Genomic DNA, 12,464 nt, shown 5'->3' with positions numbered 1-12,464 from the left:
AGCCATCAAAAATGAAATCAGTTCTGTTGCCAGAATAATTACTTGCTCCTAAAAATGTGAAGAAATTCCAAAAGAGCCTCTGCAGCCAACACATTCTTCTGCTGACTGGTTTGCTGGTAGGGGACAGAAAAATGGAGCATCCCTTCTAATTAGTGATGGGAGCTTGCTGCTTCAGGATCAAAGGAGAACGCTGTTTGCTGAATCAAGCTAAGATCAAAGTGTCCTGTGTACAGGAAGGTCCCATTCCTCTTTCTGCTGACAGTGGTGTACCCTGCTCATCCTCTGGGCATGCTGCTTACAGGGCTGCTTAATTACTAAGTAAGGAGGAGACTGCAGTCACAAGAGAGGGTGAAATGGCCATTGTAATCCAATTCTGAGAGATGATTTCGTGGTGATCGATTCTTTGTCTCTCTGAAGTCATTAAACTTCTGAATGCTTAGAAAATACCTGGATTGTGTAACTTTGCAGAAGGAGACTTCTTACAATATCCTTTGCTTGATTTTATGACCTCTTATGTGTAATTTGACTCAGTAGGCTGTGTGTGCATATATCTATATTTGCATTTATATCTACTCCAGGGACTTGAAGTCCTCATTCCTTAGGCTGCACATTGAAAAATCCTTATTCCAATAGATATGCTAAATTGGAAATCTTTTTTTCCCTCTCTCTTCTGCCTCCCTCCTCTTGCATTAATACAAACCCATATTTTTGCAATGCCTAATTTGAAATGTTTAAACACAAATCATTTGGTTGAATTTTCCTAGTAGGTGTCACCCTTGGCATACAGGTTTTTAAGTGTATGTGACTGTGTGGATCCATCTGTGTTTTGGGCCGTGACTGTTAGTGTGGAAGAATGCAGTCACAAAAATACCTGCATAGATGGACAAGTGCATATGTAAATGTTACATTTTTTAGTAGTCTTGAGATGGTGCAGCTTCTGAAAAGGTTTTGATCTTTTCTCTTTAGGCTGTCTCACTGGGAAAAGAGCCATCTTATAATACTGCCAACCCAGTACTGTGCTAACACACCACCCTACCTCCCTGTTCATGCTGCTGGAAGAAGCCTTTGCCTACATCTCCTCTTGCCTTGTTCAGTCTTTCTTGTCAGAAGTGGCTCTGTTTTCTCCAGCTGTAGCCCTGCAGGTGCCACTCAGCATAACAAAATGAGCCTTTAAGTGACACCTGCCTTGTGCACCAAAAGAGCCAAAAAAAGGGACAAAGAGCAGTTGGCATGCCCTGGGCTGCCTGGGGTAAAGGCAATCTGAGGAGCTGTATTGCCTGGTGGCTTAACAAGGCAGAGATAGGACAGTGTGGTGTGTGTGGGGGTGCTCATCTTGCAGCCAGGTTCAAACCTTGACAAGAAAAATGAATGGAGACCTCAACTCCTCCTTAGTGCTTCCCTGCACCATGGCATTCAAATTAAAAGGGATGCTGTGTTGCCTTGAAAGGAAAAGGAGATAATGTGGGCTGTAGGGTGTTGCAGCGTAAGAGTGGGGTACTGGCAGGGAAAAGGGAATGTGTGTTTCCTTTCATTTTTAAAATTGCTCATGAATATATTGGAAAATTTTCAAATGTAGCAAAAAAATATTTTTACGGTGAATAAATTATGCATGTTCTATTTTAGTGTTTTCATTATTCTTCAGGATGTTTACAATCAACTAATAATAAATATTAGGAGTAGGAAGAGGGTGATTAGACATGAAAATCTCATCATCTTGATGACTGAGTGATTGATGTAACTAATCCTGCAAAGCAAACTGAAAGTCTAACTTTTCCAGTAAATTGGAACACTCACACTTAAGTGAGTGTTCTTACTTTTAAGAAGTGTACTTCTTACACTTACTTTTCTGAATGACAAGAATTTGAATATGTGGGTTTTTCATGGAACAGAAAGTGGAAGGGATAAGGAATGAGGCTGAAAAACACATAGTGCTGTTCCAAATTGGATGAGTAGTTTCTTTTCCTCTCATGGAGAAGATCTCATTAAATCCATGCTGAACATAACAGAAGAACTCCCCGCACCACGTTGGAGAGAGAGCTCAATCCAATAGATGTTCAAATCATTGTGACTCCCTGTACACTGGTTAGCACATGGATGATGCTAGACTGGATGAGTAGTCATGGCAAGATAGCCTTCAAATTTCAGCCTGTGGAAAAGACAATTCCTTGTTGGAGTCACATTCAGCAAGAGAGATCTCCAAAGTTGACATGGATCCCTTCTGGGCTTTGGGCTACTGCCACTGCCTGGCCAGCCGTAAGAAAATGAGGAGTCCAAATCCATTCCCAGCCTGTTGCCCACAGACACAGCTGGAAGGCAGATGCCTTGTGATAAAGGTGATGCTTATTACTGGCTCTTCAAGTTATTTACTTCTGCTTGCTACTGACAGACTTGCCTAGGAGATTGATGGATTAAGCTTCCACCAGCTGTTTCTCATCCAGCCACCTAATTCTCTGAGATGTTAGCATTGGAGATTATCTGTTTCCCTAGGAGTTTCCAAAACGTTCCATGTTTTTAAGTATGACCCAAGACAATGAGGAAAGTCAGACTCGGGATGCTTTTTTCCCACAAAGAAAGAAACTTGGGAGCTTCACTTGAAGAGGTTAAGGTGAAATTTTGTCTGACAATGTCCTGAATAATTTCTGAGCCTCCCTGAATTACTCAGGGCTTTAAAGGTAGGAGATGTGGAGAAAGGAATGGAAGTTTGGAGGAGGTGGCTGAGTATTTGCCAAGTCCTGGAGTACTGCAACTCTGGAGCAGTCAGTTCAAACACCAAAACACATGGAAGGCTGTGCAGGTGCTAGAATCTTTGGATTTGTAGCATCCGAAGCTCACCATCTCCAGGCTCTGGTGCTGCATTTCTACCTTAGGCAGCCTGGGAGGGATCTCAGCAGACAAGCATGTGGGGACACTCACCTTTTCCTCAGACTGTTTGATATCTTAGTAGTTCAGATAGAAAACTATTTTCATAAAGCATTTCACCTTCAGCAAAGCACTGTCTCTTGGCAGAAAATAGAAACTTTGCAGGCAGCCCTTCCTGGATTCAGCATAGACTCATAGTAACCTTCCTGGGTGGTCTGCAGACAGCACCTGAATGTTAGCAGTATTCTGCTGTTGGCTTGGAGCTTGAAAACTCCTTCTCTTCTTCTCTAGCACTCTTCTACATGCTTTGAACAAGAAAATGGTGAGCTATCATACAGAGACATAGCTTTTTTGTAGTCAATATTTTGATTTTGTAGGGAAAAATGGTTTAAAGCATTTTAGGGCTACTCAAAGGGGCGGAAGAGACCCCTTGGTTAGTTTCATTTGACAAGGTTTTGGTGGTAGGAACAGAGGTATTTCCCTGTGTAACTTGCAGTCTTAAAATGGCAGCCTTGAGCTGCTGTACTGAGAAGCTGGGGCTTATCAGGCTTTTGTCTTTGTCCATGTATGTGGAATGCTAAGAAGTGAAAGGTGGAAATTCAGGAAAATAAATGAGATTTGATGAGATCCTTCATTAGCAATAGTAATTTTTCATCAGCTAAACAGAAATGACTGGACTGGAAAATATTTCAAATTTTAACCCTTTAGATTAAAAATATTTTTAAAATACTTCTGGGCTTGCTGTACTTTAGGAAACATAAAATTGGGAGGAGAGCTGTGTATCTTGGTTAATATTACAGTTTCTTTTTCTCATTCCCTGATGTTTGGTATCATTAAGATTGATGGGTTTGAAAACATATCTCTTTCTCTTAGATACAGTTTGGTTGTTCTTGTAACCCTTTGCCTGTTGTCAAAAAAATCACTGCTGTTTTGAGAGGCTCTGAAACTAGAGTGCCCTCATGTAAAAGGACCACATATGTACATTTGTCTGTAAAAAATGTCTGCATGAGAGCAGAGTGATCTGTGAGGAATGAATATAATTCCTTTTAGATTGATGTAGTAGGGTACAGTTGTGCAGGAATGTGTGGGAATCCAGGACTTCCCTCTGGCTGCCCTGGAAGGCCTGGGACTCTGGCAGGGGGTCAGGAACCCCCCTGTACAGAGCCCACAGAGACACTGTCTGTGATCTCTGTCCATGGAAAAGAGTTTTCAATCTTACAGGATGAATTACCAGCTCTGAGTGTTTGATACAAGTAATAATTAAGTGTGGCACGGGTGCAAAAGTAACATTTTAGGATTCTAGATTAGGGGTCCAAAGGGCACAAGATGGAGGAAATTGGGTGTGTCTTGTCCTTTTCCTCCTTCTTCATGCCCTCCATGTTTCACTGTAGTGTTGGCATTTTTCTATTGGTTCAGGCTGGGGACACACTGTTCAACGTAGGTGACAGATATTGGCACATTTTTGTAAATCCAGCACAGGTAGTTTCTGGTATTTAATGTTTGTAACATCCCACTGAGGGCAGAGCCCCACAGGCTGCCCTGCAGGACAGAGCTGCGGCAGGGCAGCAGAACATGTTAGAGATAAGCAAGAATAAACAACCTTGAAAACAGCACAGATGAATTATGACTTCTTCTTTGGCAATGGGGCAGAAAGACAGAGACTTTTTACCATCTTGGAATCATCAATACCTCAGATTCTGACAGGAATGGGATGCTGTGTTGTGACCTGCCACTGGGGCCACCTGCAGTGCTTTGAACTGTGTGTTCTTCTCTTTCCAGGTCTGGTGTGTCCTCTGGAGGTGTCAGTCAGTTCAGGGAGTATCCAGGTTGCCCGAGGCCAGACAGCAGTGTTGCCCTGCACCTTCACCACTAACGCTGCTCTCACTAACCTTAATGTCATCTGGATGGTCATTCCTCTTTCCAACGCCAACCAGCCTCAACAGGTAGGTCTTTTCTGATGGGAACATATATTTCCTTGGGATTTTCCTGTTCCCCACCATGTTCTGGATGTAGGCCCTCTACGATGCTGGGTCTATGGCTGTCCAAAAAATTCATTGTCCCGTCACTGCTGAACATACCCTCTGGATACTACATGCATCTGTTTTCTTCAGTGTTTTGTTAAGAGATGCACATTGTGTCCTTGGCTGGATGTGCAGCTGGGGCAAGTGTATGTGATACTGTGTTGCTGCCCTGGGCCTCTGATGTTTGTGTGTTCAAGAGAGCACAGGAGATGTAATCCAGGTTTTGGCGCACTGGATGTAGAATTTGGAGGGCCTGGGAGTAGCTGCAGCTTTAAACCTGTGAAATCTATGCAAAATGTCATCTAACACATAACTTCTCATAGCATAGACTCATAGCAACCTTTTATTTCCCTTTTTTTCTTCACTGTCTATAGCTTTTGCAATACTAGCAAATGAGAGTATATAATGGTGGGCACAAGAATCATAGCCTGAGATATGCTGGCCTGCTTTTTTTGCCCACATTCTCTGACAACAGAAGAACACCATTTCTCTGAAATACATCTTGGGTCACACTGCCCTGATCACATTTTGTATTCAGTGTGAGAACCTGCACTCAAGAATACTTGCTCCTCAGGGACTTGGTCTGAGCACAGTCTAACTGGCAGAGGCTGTGCAGGTTCAAAGGTTACACTGCCTGTCATTCAGCTCATCCCAAAGATCTTCAGTGAGCAGTGTCAAATCATGGCAGGATCTTACTGACAGACACTCAAAATGATACTGTCCATTGGGCAGATGCTTTTCATCAAAATATTCACTGACCTGCAGAGAGCCTCTGCTTCTGTACATTGATCCTGTCCAGATGGGTAATGACTATCTTGTGAGGGAGACTGGTATTGCCAGTCCAACTACACCAGAAGATTTGGGTATCTTTCTGGTCTGTTACCTTTATAAACATTTTTATTGATGTAAAATGGGCTACAAAGTGTGTTCCTGTTTTGGAAAAAGCACCTGTGCTAGGATGTATATTGAGGTTTGGTTTATTCAGAGATCCTTTAGTAACTGGTCCTTTTGGCTTTGGAAGCTCATGTTTTGCTTGCTGTTCTTCCTTCTTGCTCAGTTCCTGTGGAGTGTTTGAGCCTTCCTTTCTTTTCCAGGTTATTCTCTACCAAGGGGGTCAGATCTTTGGTGGTGCACCCCAGTTCTATGGGCGAGTGGGGTTTGCTGTGACAATGCCAACCACCAGTGCCTCCATCTTCATCAACAACACTCAGCTATCGGATACTGGCACCTACCAGTGTTTGGTCAACAATCTTCCCGACCGAGGCGTCAGGAATATTGGAGTCATTGGACTGACTGTCTTGGGTGTGTTTATTGGTATTATGGGCGGGGGTCAGGGGCAAGGGGACCTCTGTGCATGATAGTGCATCATGAACAATATGGTACTGTGTGTCTTTGAGCCCACCGACATCCCATGGGGAGGAATGGGCTGCCTTGTGGGTACTGTGGGATTTTGTAGGGCACACAGACTTCATATGCAGGCAGTGTGTAATGAAGTTTTAAAATATGGTGGAGAGAAAGTTTTTGTGGTGGTGTTGTGATATGGAGTTGCAAAGAAGCAGGAATAAAGTATGAGGGCATCCTGGAGTGCTGGATGGAGAGTAAGGGGTTTGGTGCATAGCAACAGGAGAAGAGAATGACTTTATATCTTTGCTTCCTTTCCATGAAAACTGTTAGTTCTGGATGCTCCCACTGATGCTAAATACTCCAAAGTGCATGCCATTATAAAGATATGAAAGCAAAACCCAATCACAGTAAATTCTGTCAGCCACTCTGTTAACTTTTACAATCCTTGCTGTCTCAAAGACAGAAATTTTCACCTTTTTTTCAATGGAGGGATCTAAGAGAACTGGGTCCTGTGAAAGCCAGCAGTAGTCTGTAAACCCTGATGGGCTGGTGGGTAAGGAATCTTTGTGTGAATTGTCACCTCCCAAACCATAATGAATTCTTGTCTGCTGCCTTGTTCTTGTCCCCTTGACAGCTCATGCCACTGTCCTTGCTTTCCCCAGCAGCACATGTCCAGAGTGAGCCTGCATTCCACTGTTTGGTCACATTTCCTGATTTGCTATCACCTTGCCCTCTTCTCTCGCAGTTCCTCCTTCTGCCCCGCTTTGCAGAATCCAGGGGTCCCTGGACGTGGGCAGCGATATCACACTGACCTGCAGCTCGGAAGAAGGCATCCCCCGGCCAACATACCTCTGGGAGAAACTGGACAATGTCCCCAAGTTGCCCCCAACTGCCACACAAGGTGCTCATTCTGTTGATTATCCTCTTTATTTCCCTGGTAGCAGTCTGGGCTGTCCCTTGTCTGAGCTGCCAGAGGTGGCATGGCTCATTGAGCATCAGCCATCATTTGCATGGTCCCTTTATTGGAATGAAGATTCCTAAAGCCCACGGTGAATGGGGTACCCTCCAGAGGCCACTTAAATTTTTGAAGTTTTCTTGGTCCAGAAACATGTTCCCCATTGAAAAACAAGGATTGGGTTGAATGGAAGAGGGAGAGAGTGATTTCTGGATGTTCGCATGTGGCTGGAAATTTCAGCTGCCAACTCACCTGCATTTTAAACCAAATGAAAGGCTTATAGAATGGAAACGGGGAGAAGAGAGGCAGAATCATGCCAGGAAAATATGGTCAGCTTTCCACACTTATACCACAGTTCTCCAATAAATTACTGCCAGAGCTGCTTTTCAGATCTATGGAGAAGCAGGGCTCTGACCAAACTGGTGTTTCCCAGCCTCAAGTCCTACCCTTAGGTTTTCTTAACCTAGGTGTCCTGATCAAATACTGATAGCTGTACTTTTGCCCTTTATTTTGCTGTATTTTAAGAATATGGCAGCTTTCAGTTTCATATAATTCAGTAATGAGGAATATTGGCAGAGCAGGAAATGGGGAGCCCAGGGATGGGAGAGTAGGGATTCTGCAGAGAGACTGAATTCAACAAGTAGATCTGGGTATAGGTAATTTTGCATCTCTTTCTTCCCTGTTCTTGCACAACACAGAGAGTCCCAAGCTTTCATCTGCACAAATTCCTCTATAAGAAAAGAAAGAAACATCTAGTGTAAGCTCCTTAAGGACTAATCTTGTCTCTGTGTGTGTATGTGCACGCACAATGCTTCCATCTAAAGGTTATTTCCTAATTTATTTCTCTCTTAATAGTCTCACACCAAAATTCTCTGTTTGCTGGCTTTGCCTTTTCATGGTTTTCCTCAAGCCGGGGAGGGATTTAAATCCTTCTTTTCTCTCTGACTAGACCAAGTCCAGGGCACTGTCACTCTCAGAAATATCAGCACTGCGTCCTCAGGTCTTTACCAATGTGTGGCTTCAAATGCCATTGGAACCAGCACTTGCCTTCTGGACCTGCAAGTCATTGCACGTAAGTATTTTGCCAGGGAAGGCTTGGCCACCTGCTTCTGTCTTGTGACAGTAAGGTGTGTAACCATATTTGCTGTGAGCCACCACGTGCCTCTCTATCAGAAGATAATCATGCCTTGGAATGGGAACATTGCCTTTCTCCCCTCCCAAGCCTCAGCAGCTTCATGTGCTTATAGAAGGCCACAGCCCATCCCTGATTTCTTCTCCATGCTCTGTTCAATCATCTCCACAGCTCACCCACGGAGTATCGGCCTGATTGCAGGAGCAGTGGCCACAGGTGCTGTTGTGCTCGTTGTTTGCATTGTGTTGGTGGCTGTAGCACTGTTCTATTGGAAAAATAAACACAAAGAAGAAGAAGAGGAGGAAATTCCCAATGAGATAAGGTAAGGGTTGGGGAAAGCTGGTGGTGGGGGACCTCCAAGCAAAAGCTGCAGCTGACAGCTGAATGGGAAACCTCATTTTTGTTAATTCTGGGTGTGTTCCCTGGGATCAGGGAAAGATGTCCTTATATGTTCAGAAAATGGAGGGAGAAAATGAAGAATGGTAACAATACATTTTGTGTTCAGTATCGCCTATAATGCCTTTAATCCCTCTGCCAGCAAGAGGGATGGGACTTCATGTTGTTATTAGCTCTGTAGGAGAGTGATGTGGTGGGAATTCTGACCCATAATGTGATAGCTGAAAAGCTCTGGAGATATGACTATGATATTTTCTGGTCACAGAGGTTACAGTCACAGTTACCACTGTCTGGCACTGCCTGACTTTCTCTGTAGACACATGAGCATGGGTCATTTGCCTCAGTGGCAAATTTGGCACATGGAGCACACAGGTAGGTCCTGCAGAGAGCGATGAGCAAATGGGCCAAGGAGCAATCTGATTCACACTGGTGCTGTCCTTCTCCTTGAATCAATGGTGACCCCAGCATGGTGGTTGGGGGTGGGGGTGTTGGACAAGTGGGCCAGTGTCCTCCATATGCCCTCACACCTTGTCCTTCCCAGGGAGGATGACCTGCCACCCAAATGCTCCTCTGCCGCCAAGACGTTCCACGCTGACGCGTCCTCATCAGAGAACGACACCCTCACCTCGTCCAACACCTACAACAGCCGCTACTGGAACGACCCCAAAGCCAACCACGCCACAGACTCCTTCACCCGCTTCAGCAACAGCAACGATGCTCACCAGCCCCCCTTCTCCCGCTCAGGGAGCACCAGTGCCCGCCCCGTCTATGCCAACGGCGGCCACCCGTCCCCAGCTCCCCCTAAGACACTGGTGGTGACGGCCAGCACGGCGCCGTCGCCTCAGGAGGTGATCCGGAGCAACGGCTCGGTCAGCAGGAAGCCGCGGTTGCCGCACACCCGTTCCTACGCGGTCAGCCAGGCCACGCTGGAGCGGATCGGGGCTGTCCCCGTCATGGTGCCCGCCCAGAGCCGGGCTGGCTCCCTGGTGTAGGACCGTGTTGGCGGCTGACGGCTGAGCAAGGGGCCTCTCATCTCCTGGCGTGGGGTGAAGAGACCCTACTCCTTCCTGAAAGGCAGCGAGGCGGTGGGGGCGTCACACATTGACCTCTCCGCCTGCCCTCCCCTCTCGAGGCTGCTGCCAGCTGGTGGGACAGCCCTGGCCAAGCCGCTTTCCCCCCAGCTGCTGGAGCTCCTCGCGCCAATGGACGCCACGGATGTGCCAAGGCCGGAGGAGCAGGGAGGTCGGGATGTGCTCCCGGGCTGCTGGGCCCCAGCTGGGACATGCACTCGGGCCTGACCCTGGGGAGAACTTTTTCTTTTTTTTCCTGTTGGTTTTCTTGGGGACTGATTCCATTCATTTGGGTCTTTCAGGGAGGTTCGGGAGATATATATATATATTTTTTTTTCCATTGTTGTTGCTGTTTTGTTTCCAAGAGGATGATGACCTGTGTTAGGGCAGGAAAGGCTGTGCAGCCCCAGATTCCCATGGCCCTGGCCCCACTGTTGGATTAGGGAGAACTGTGCACTGGGGCTGGGTTTGGGGAGGCATGGGACAGGCTGGGGGGGTGAGATGAAGGCACAGCCACCAACCCAGTCAAGGGGATGGTTGGGTGAGGGTGTGGGCCAGGAATCATTTGTCCTTATTTTTTGCAGTTCTTCCCCCCACCTCAGCACACACAGACACACACACACAGACACATGCAGATCCTCAGACTGGGTGTTTCTCCTGCACGAGGTTGGAGTGCCACCAGAGCCCTGTTTATAGCTGTGGAGGATGCAGCCATCTGAGCATCTTTCCCTGAGACACTCGGTGCAGGGCAAGGCTGTACCGCTGCTGCTGCTGTTGCTGCTGTTGCTGCTGCTCTAGGGCTTGGATCTCTTTTTTTCTTTTTCTTGGGGTGTTGCTGTGGTTATTCAGGAGGCAGAGAGGAGCAAGATGGTGTCACAGAGCACCAGGCAGGTTCATGAGGCATCTGTTGCTCCTGGGCTGCTCTGATTTAGGGCAAGTGACTTCAAACCCCACAATTTTGATGTTTGCATGGTGGATTTTATTCATCAGGCTGTGCAGGGCTGGGCAGCATGGCAGGGCTTGGAGCCTTCACAGAGAGGCATCAGAGTTTTCATTCCTGCTCTCCCACAGACTTGTTAGCAGGATTTGTTTCCTGCTTTAGAATGCAAAGGCTTAATGAAAGCCCACACACTATCTCTCTGCCTCCCCCACTTCCCTCAATGTCCTGGGACTGGGTACTGGTGGCATCTGCCAGTGGCCCTGCCATCTCCTGCAGCCTGGCAGGTGGTTGTGGCTGGCACCTCTACTTTTTTCTATTGCAACTAAATAGCCTTAATCAAAGCCAAGAGTTGAAACCTCTGAAGGAACCTGATGCCACTTGGAGGGCTGGACTGAGGGCTGGGATTTCCTCTCCTAGAGAGCACTGGTTCAAAGAGGCCATGCCTGGATAGATGTTTTATCCCTCCTGCATAACACCAAGCCTTGCACAGGCAAAGGCAGTGATCACCTCAAAAAAGCACCAGAGCTCTCCCAGGTCTGCTCTTGGAAAAGCAATGTGGGGAGTCACAGGTGACTTCCATAGTTCTTACATTGGAAAAAGGGTCTGTTTAAGCCAACAGACTCTTCCTCATCCCCACTTTCCTTGTCCCGGCACGGCTTTACTTTCCCTAGCAGTGCACAAACCTTGGGCAGGACCTTCTACCTAAGCAGTACAAATGCAAGCACAGACTCTGAGGAAGAGGAGGGAGAGGTGAGGGCTGGGTTCCCACATGGACACACTGGCTTTTTGGGAGACTGGGAGCTCCCAAGCAGCACTAGGTTTGAAGCATGGCTGAGATTTTGTGCCTTCTTTTCTTAAAAAAAAAAAAAAAAAAAAAAAAAAAAAAAGGAGATTAAAAAAAAATAAAAATAAATCCAACTTCCCTTCTTCCCCCTCTATAGCACTGCATCCAGAATGTGTGCAAACCCCCCTGGTGGTGCAGGCAGGAGGTTTCTTTGTGTGCACACATTTCACTGGAGCAGTCCTGTTTCCTACCTGTCTGCTCACTTTGCTGCTGGGGGGTAGGATTGATGGGGGAAAAAAAGTGGCTTTAGAAACCCTAATGTGGGAAGAAAAAAAACCCCAAAGCAATCAAAGAAAAGCCCAGACACATTCTCTCTGCTTTTGTAACAACCCCTGTGTGACATTTACAGGAACACTGCCCTCAGCAGGCGCCCTCCTCTACTGGGAAAGCTCTTCTGGTTCCTGCCCTCCATAAGACTGTTTGCTCCTCTTTCTTTGTTCTTTCTAATTGTATAAAATTCAATAAAATTTTATTCATATAAAAAAAGGACTTCTGCCTGCCTGCTGCTGCTTTTTTCTTCCTCCTACCTAATTCTGTAACTACAATGACTTTGGCCATTAATACTTATCCTTGATGTGACTGGCAGTAGGCAGTGACCACGCAACCGAGAGCTGAATCTTTTTAGGCCAGCCTATTTGGTAGTGAGCTCTGGTACTCGAGCCTTGTTTTTCACATTCATAATAGTCTGACACATTGCCCTTGAATGTACAATTTCCCAGGCTTGCAAGGTTGCTACTTCTCTAGCCAAAGGTGAGTTTTATTTTCTGTCTTTTGGCAGGGGAGACCCTATGCTGCTTTGAGCGATGTGGGGAAATGTTTTTTTATAATTGCCAAATTTTGCTCATGTATTGGTTTTCCAAGCAAAATCGTGACATCTTTAAAATCTAAGATTCAAAATCTAAG

At 46.1% G+C, this 12,464-nt stretch overlaps 1 protein-coding gene across 3 annotated transcripts in view; it reads left to right on the top strand.

The window, feature by feature from the left end:
* The window catches only part of IGSF11 (immunoglobulin superfamily member 11), a 111,790-nt gene extending 99,740 nt beyond the window's left edge, over window positions 1–12,050 (top strand). For all 3 annotated transcript variants that reach the window (XM_031505550.2, XM_021549104.2, XM_021549107.3), the window contains exons 2-7: window positions 4,639–4,802; window positions 5,975–6,182; window positions 6,970–7,125; window positions 8,129–8,251; window positions 8,483–8,633; window positions 9,249–12,050. In XM_031505550.2, coding sequence (XP_031361410.1) covers window positions 4,764–4,802; window positions 5,975–6,182; window positions 6,970–7,125; window positions 8,129–8,251; window positions 8,483–8,633; window positions 9,249–9,699 — 1,128 coding nt within the window. In that variant the 5' untranslated portion in view covers window positions 4,639–4,763 and the 3' untranslated portion in view covers window positions 9,700–12,050. The remainder of the gene's footprint in view (window positions 1–4,638; window positions 4,803–5,974; window positions 6,183–6,969; window positions 7,126–8,128; window positions 8,252–8,482; window positions 8,634–9,248) is intronic.
* Window positions 12,051–12,464: the final 414 nt, after the last annotated feature.

Source organism: Lonchura striata, chromosome 2, assembly GCF_046129695.1.
Source record: "Lonchura striata isolate bLonStr1 chromosome 2, bLonStr1.mat, whole genome shotgun sequence".
Lineage (NCBI taxonomy): Eukaryota > Metazoa > Chordata > Aves > Passeriformes > Estrildidae > Lonchura > Lonchura striata.
The sequence above is the reverse complement of the archived record's forward strand: the minus strand, read 5'-3'. Positions and strand labels throughout refer to the sequence as shown.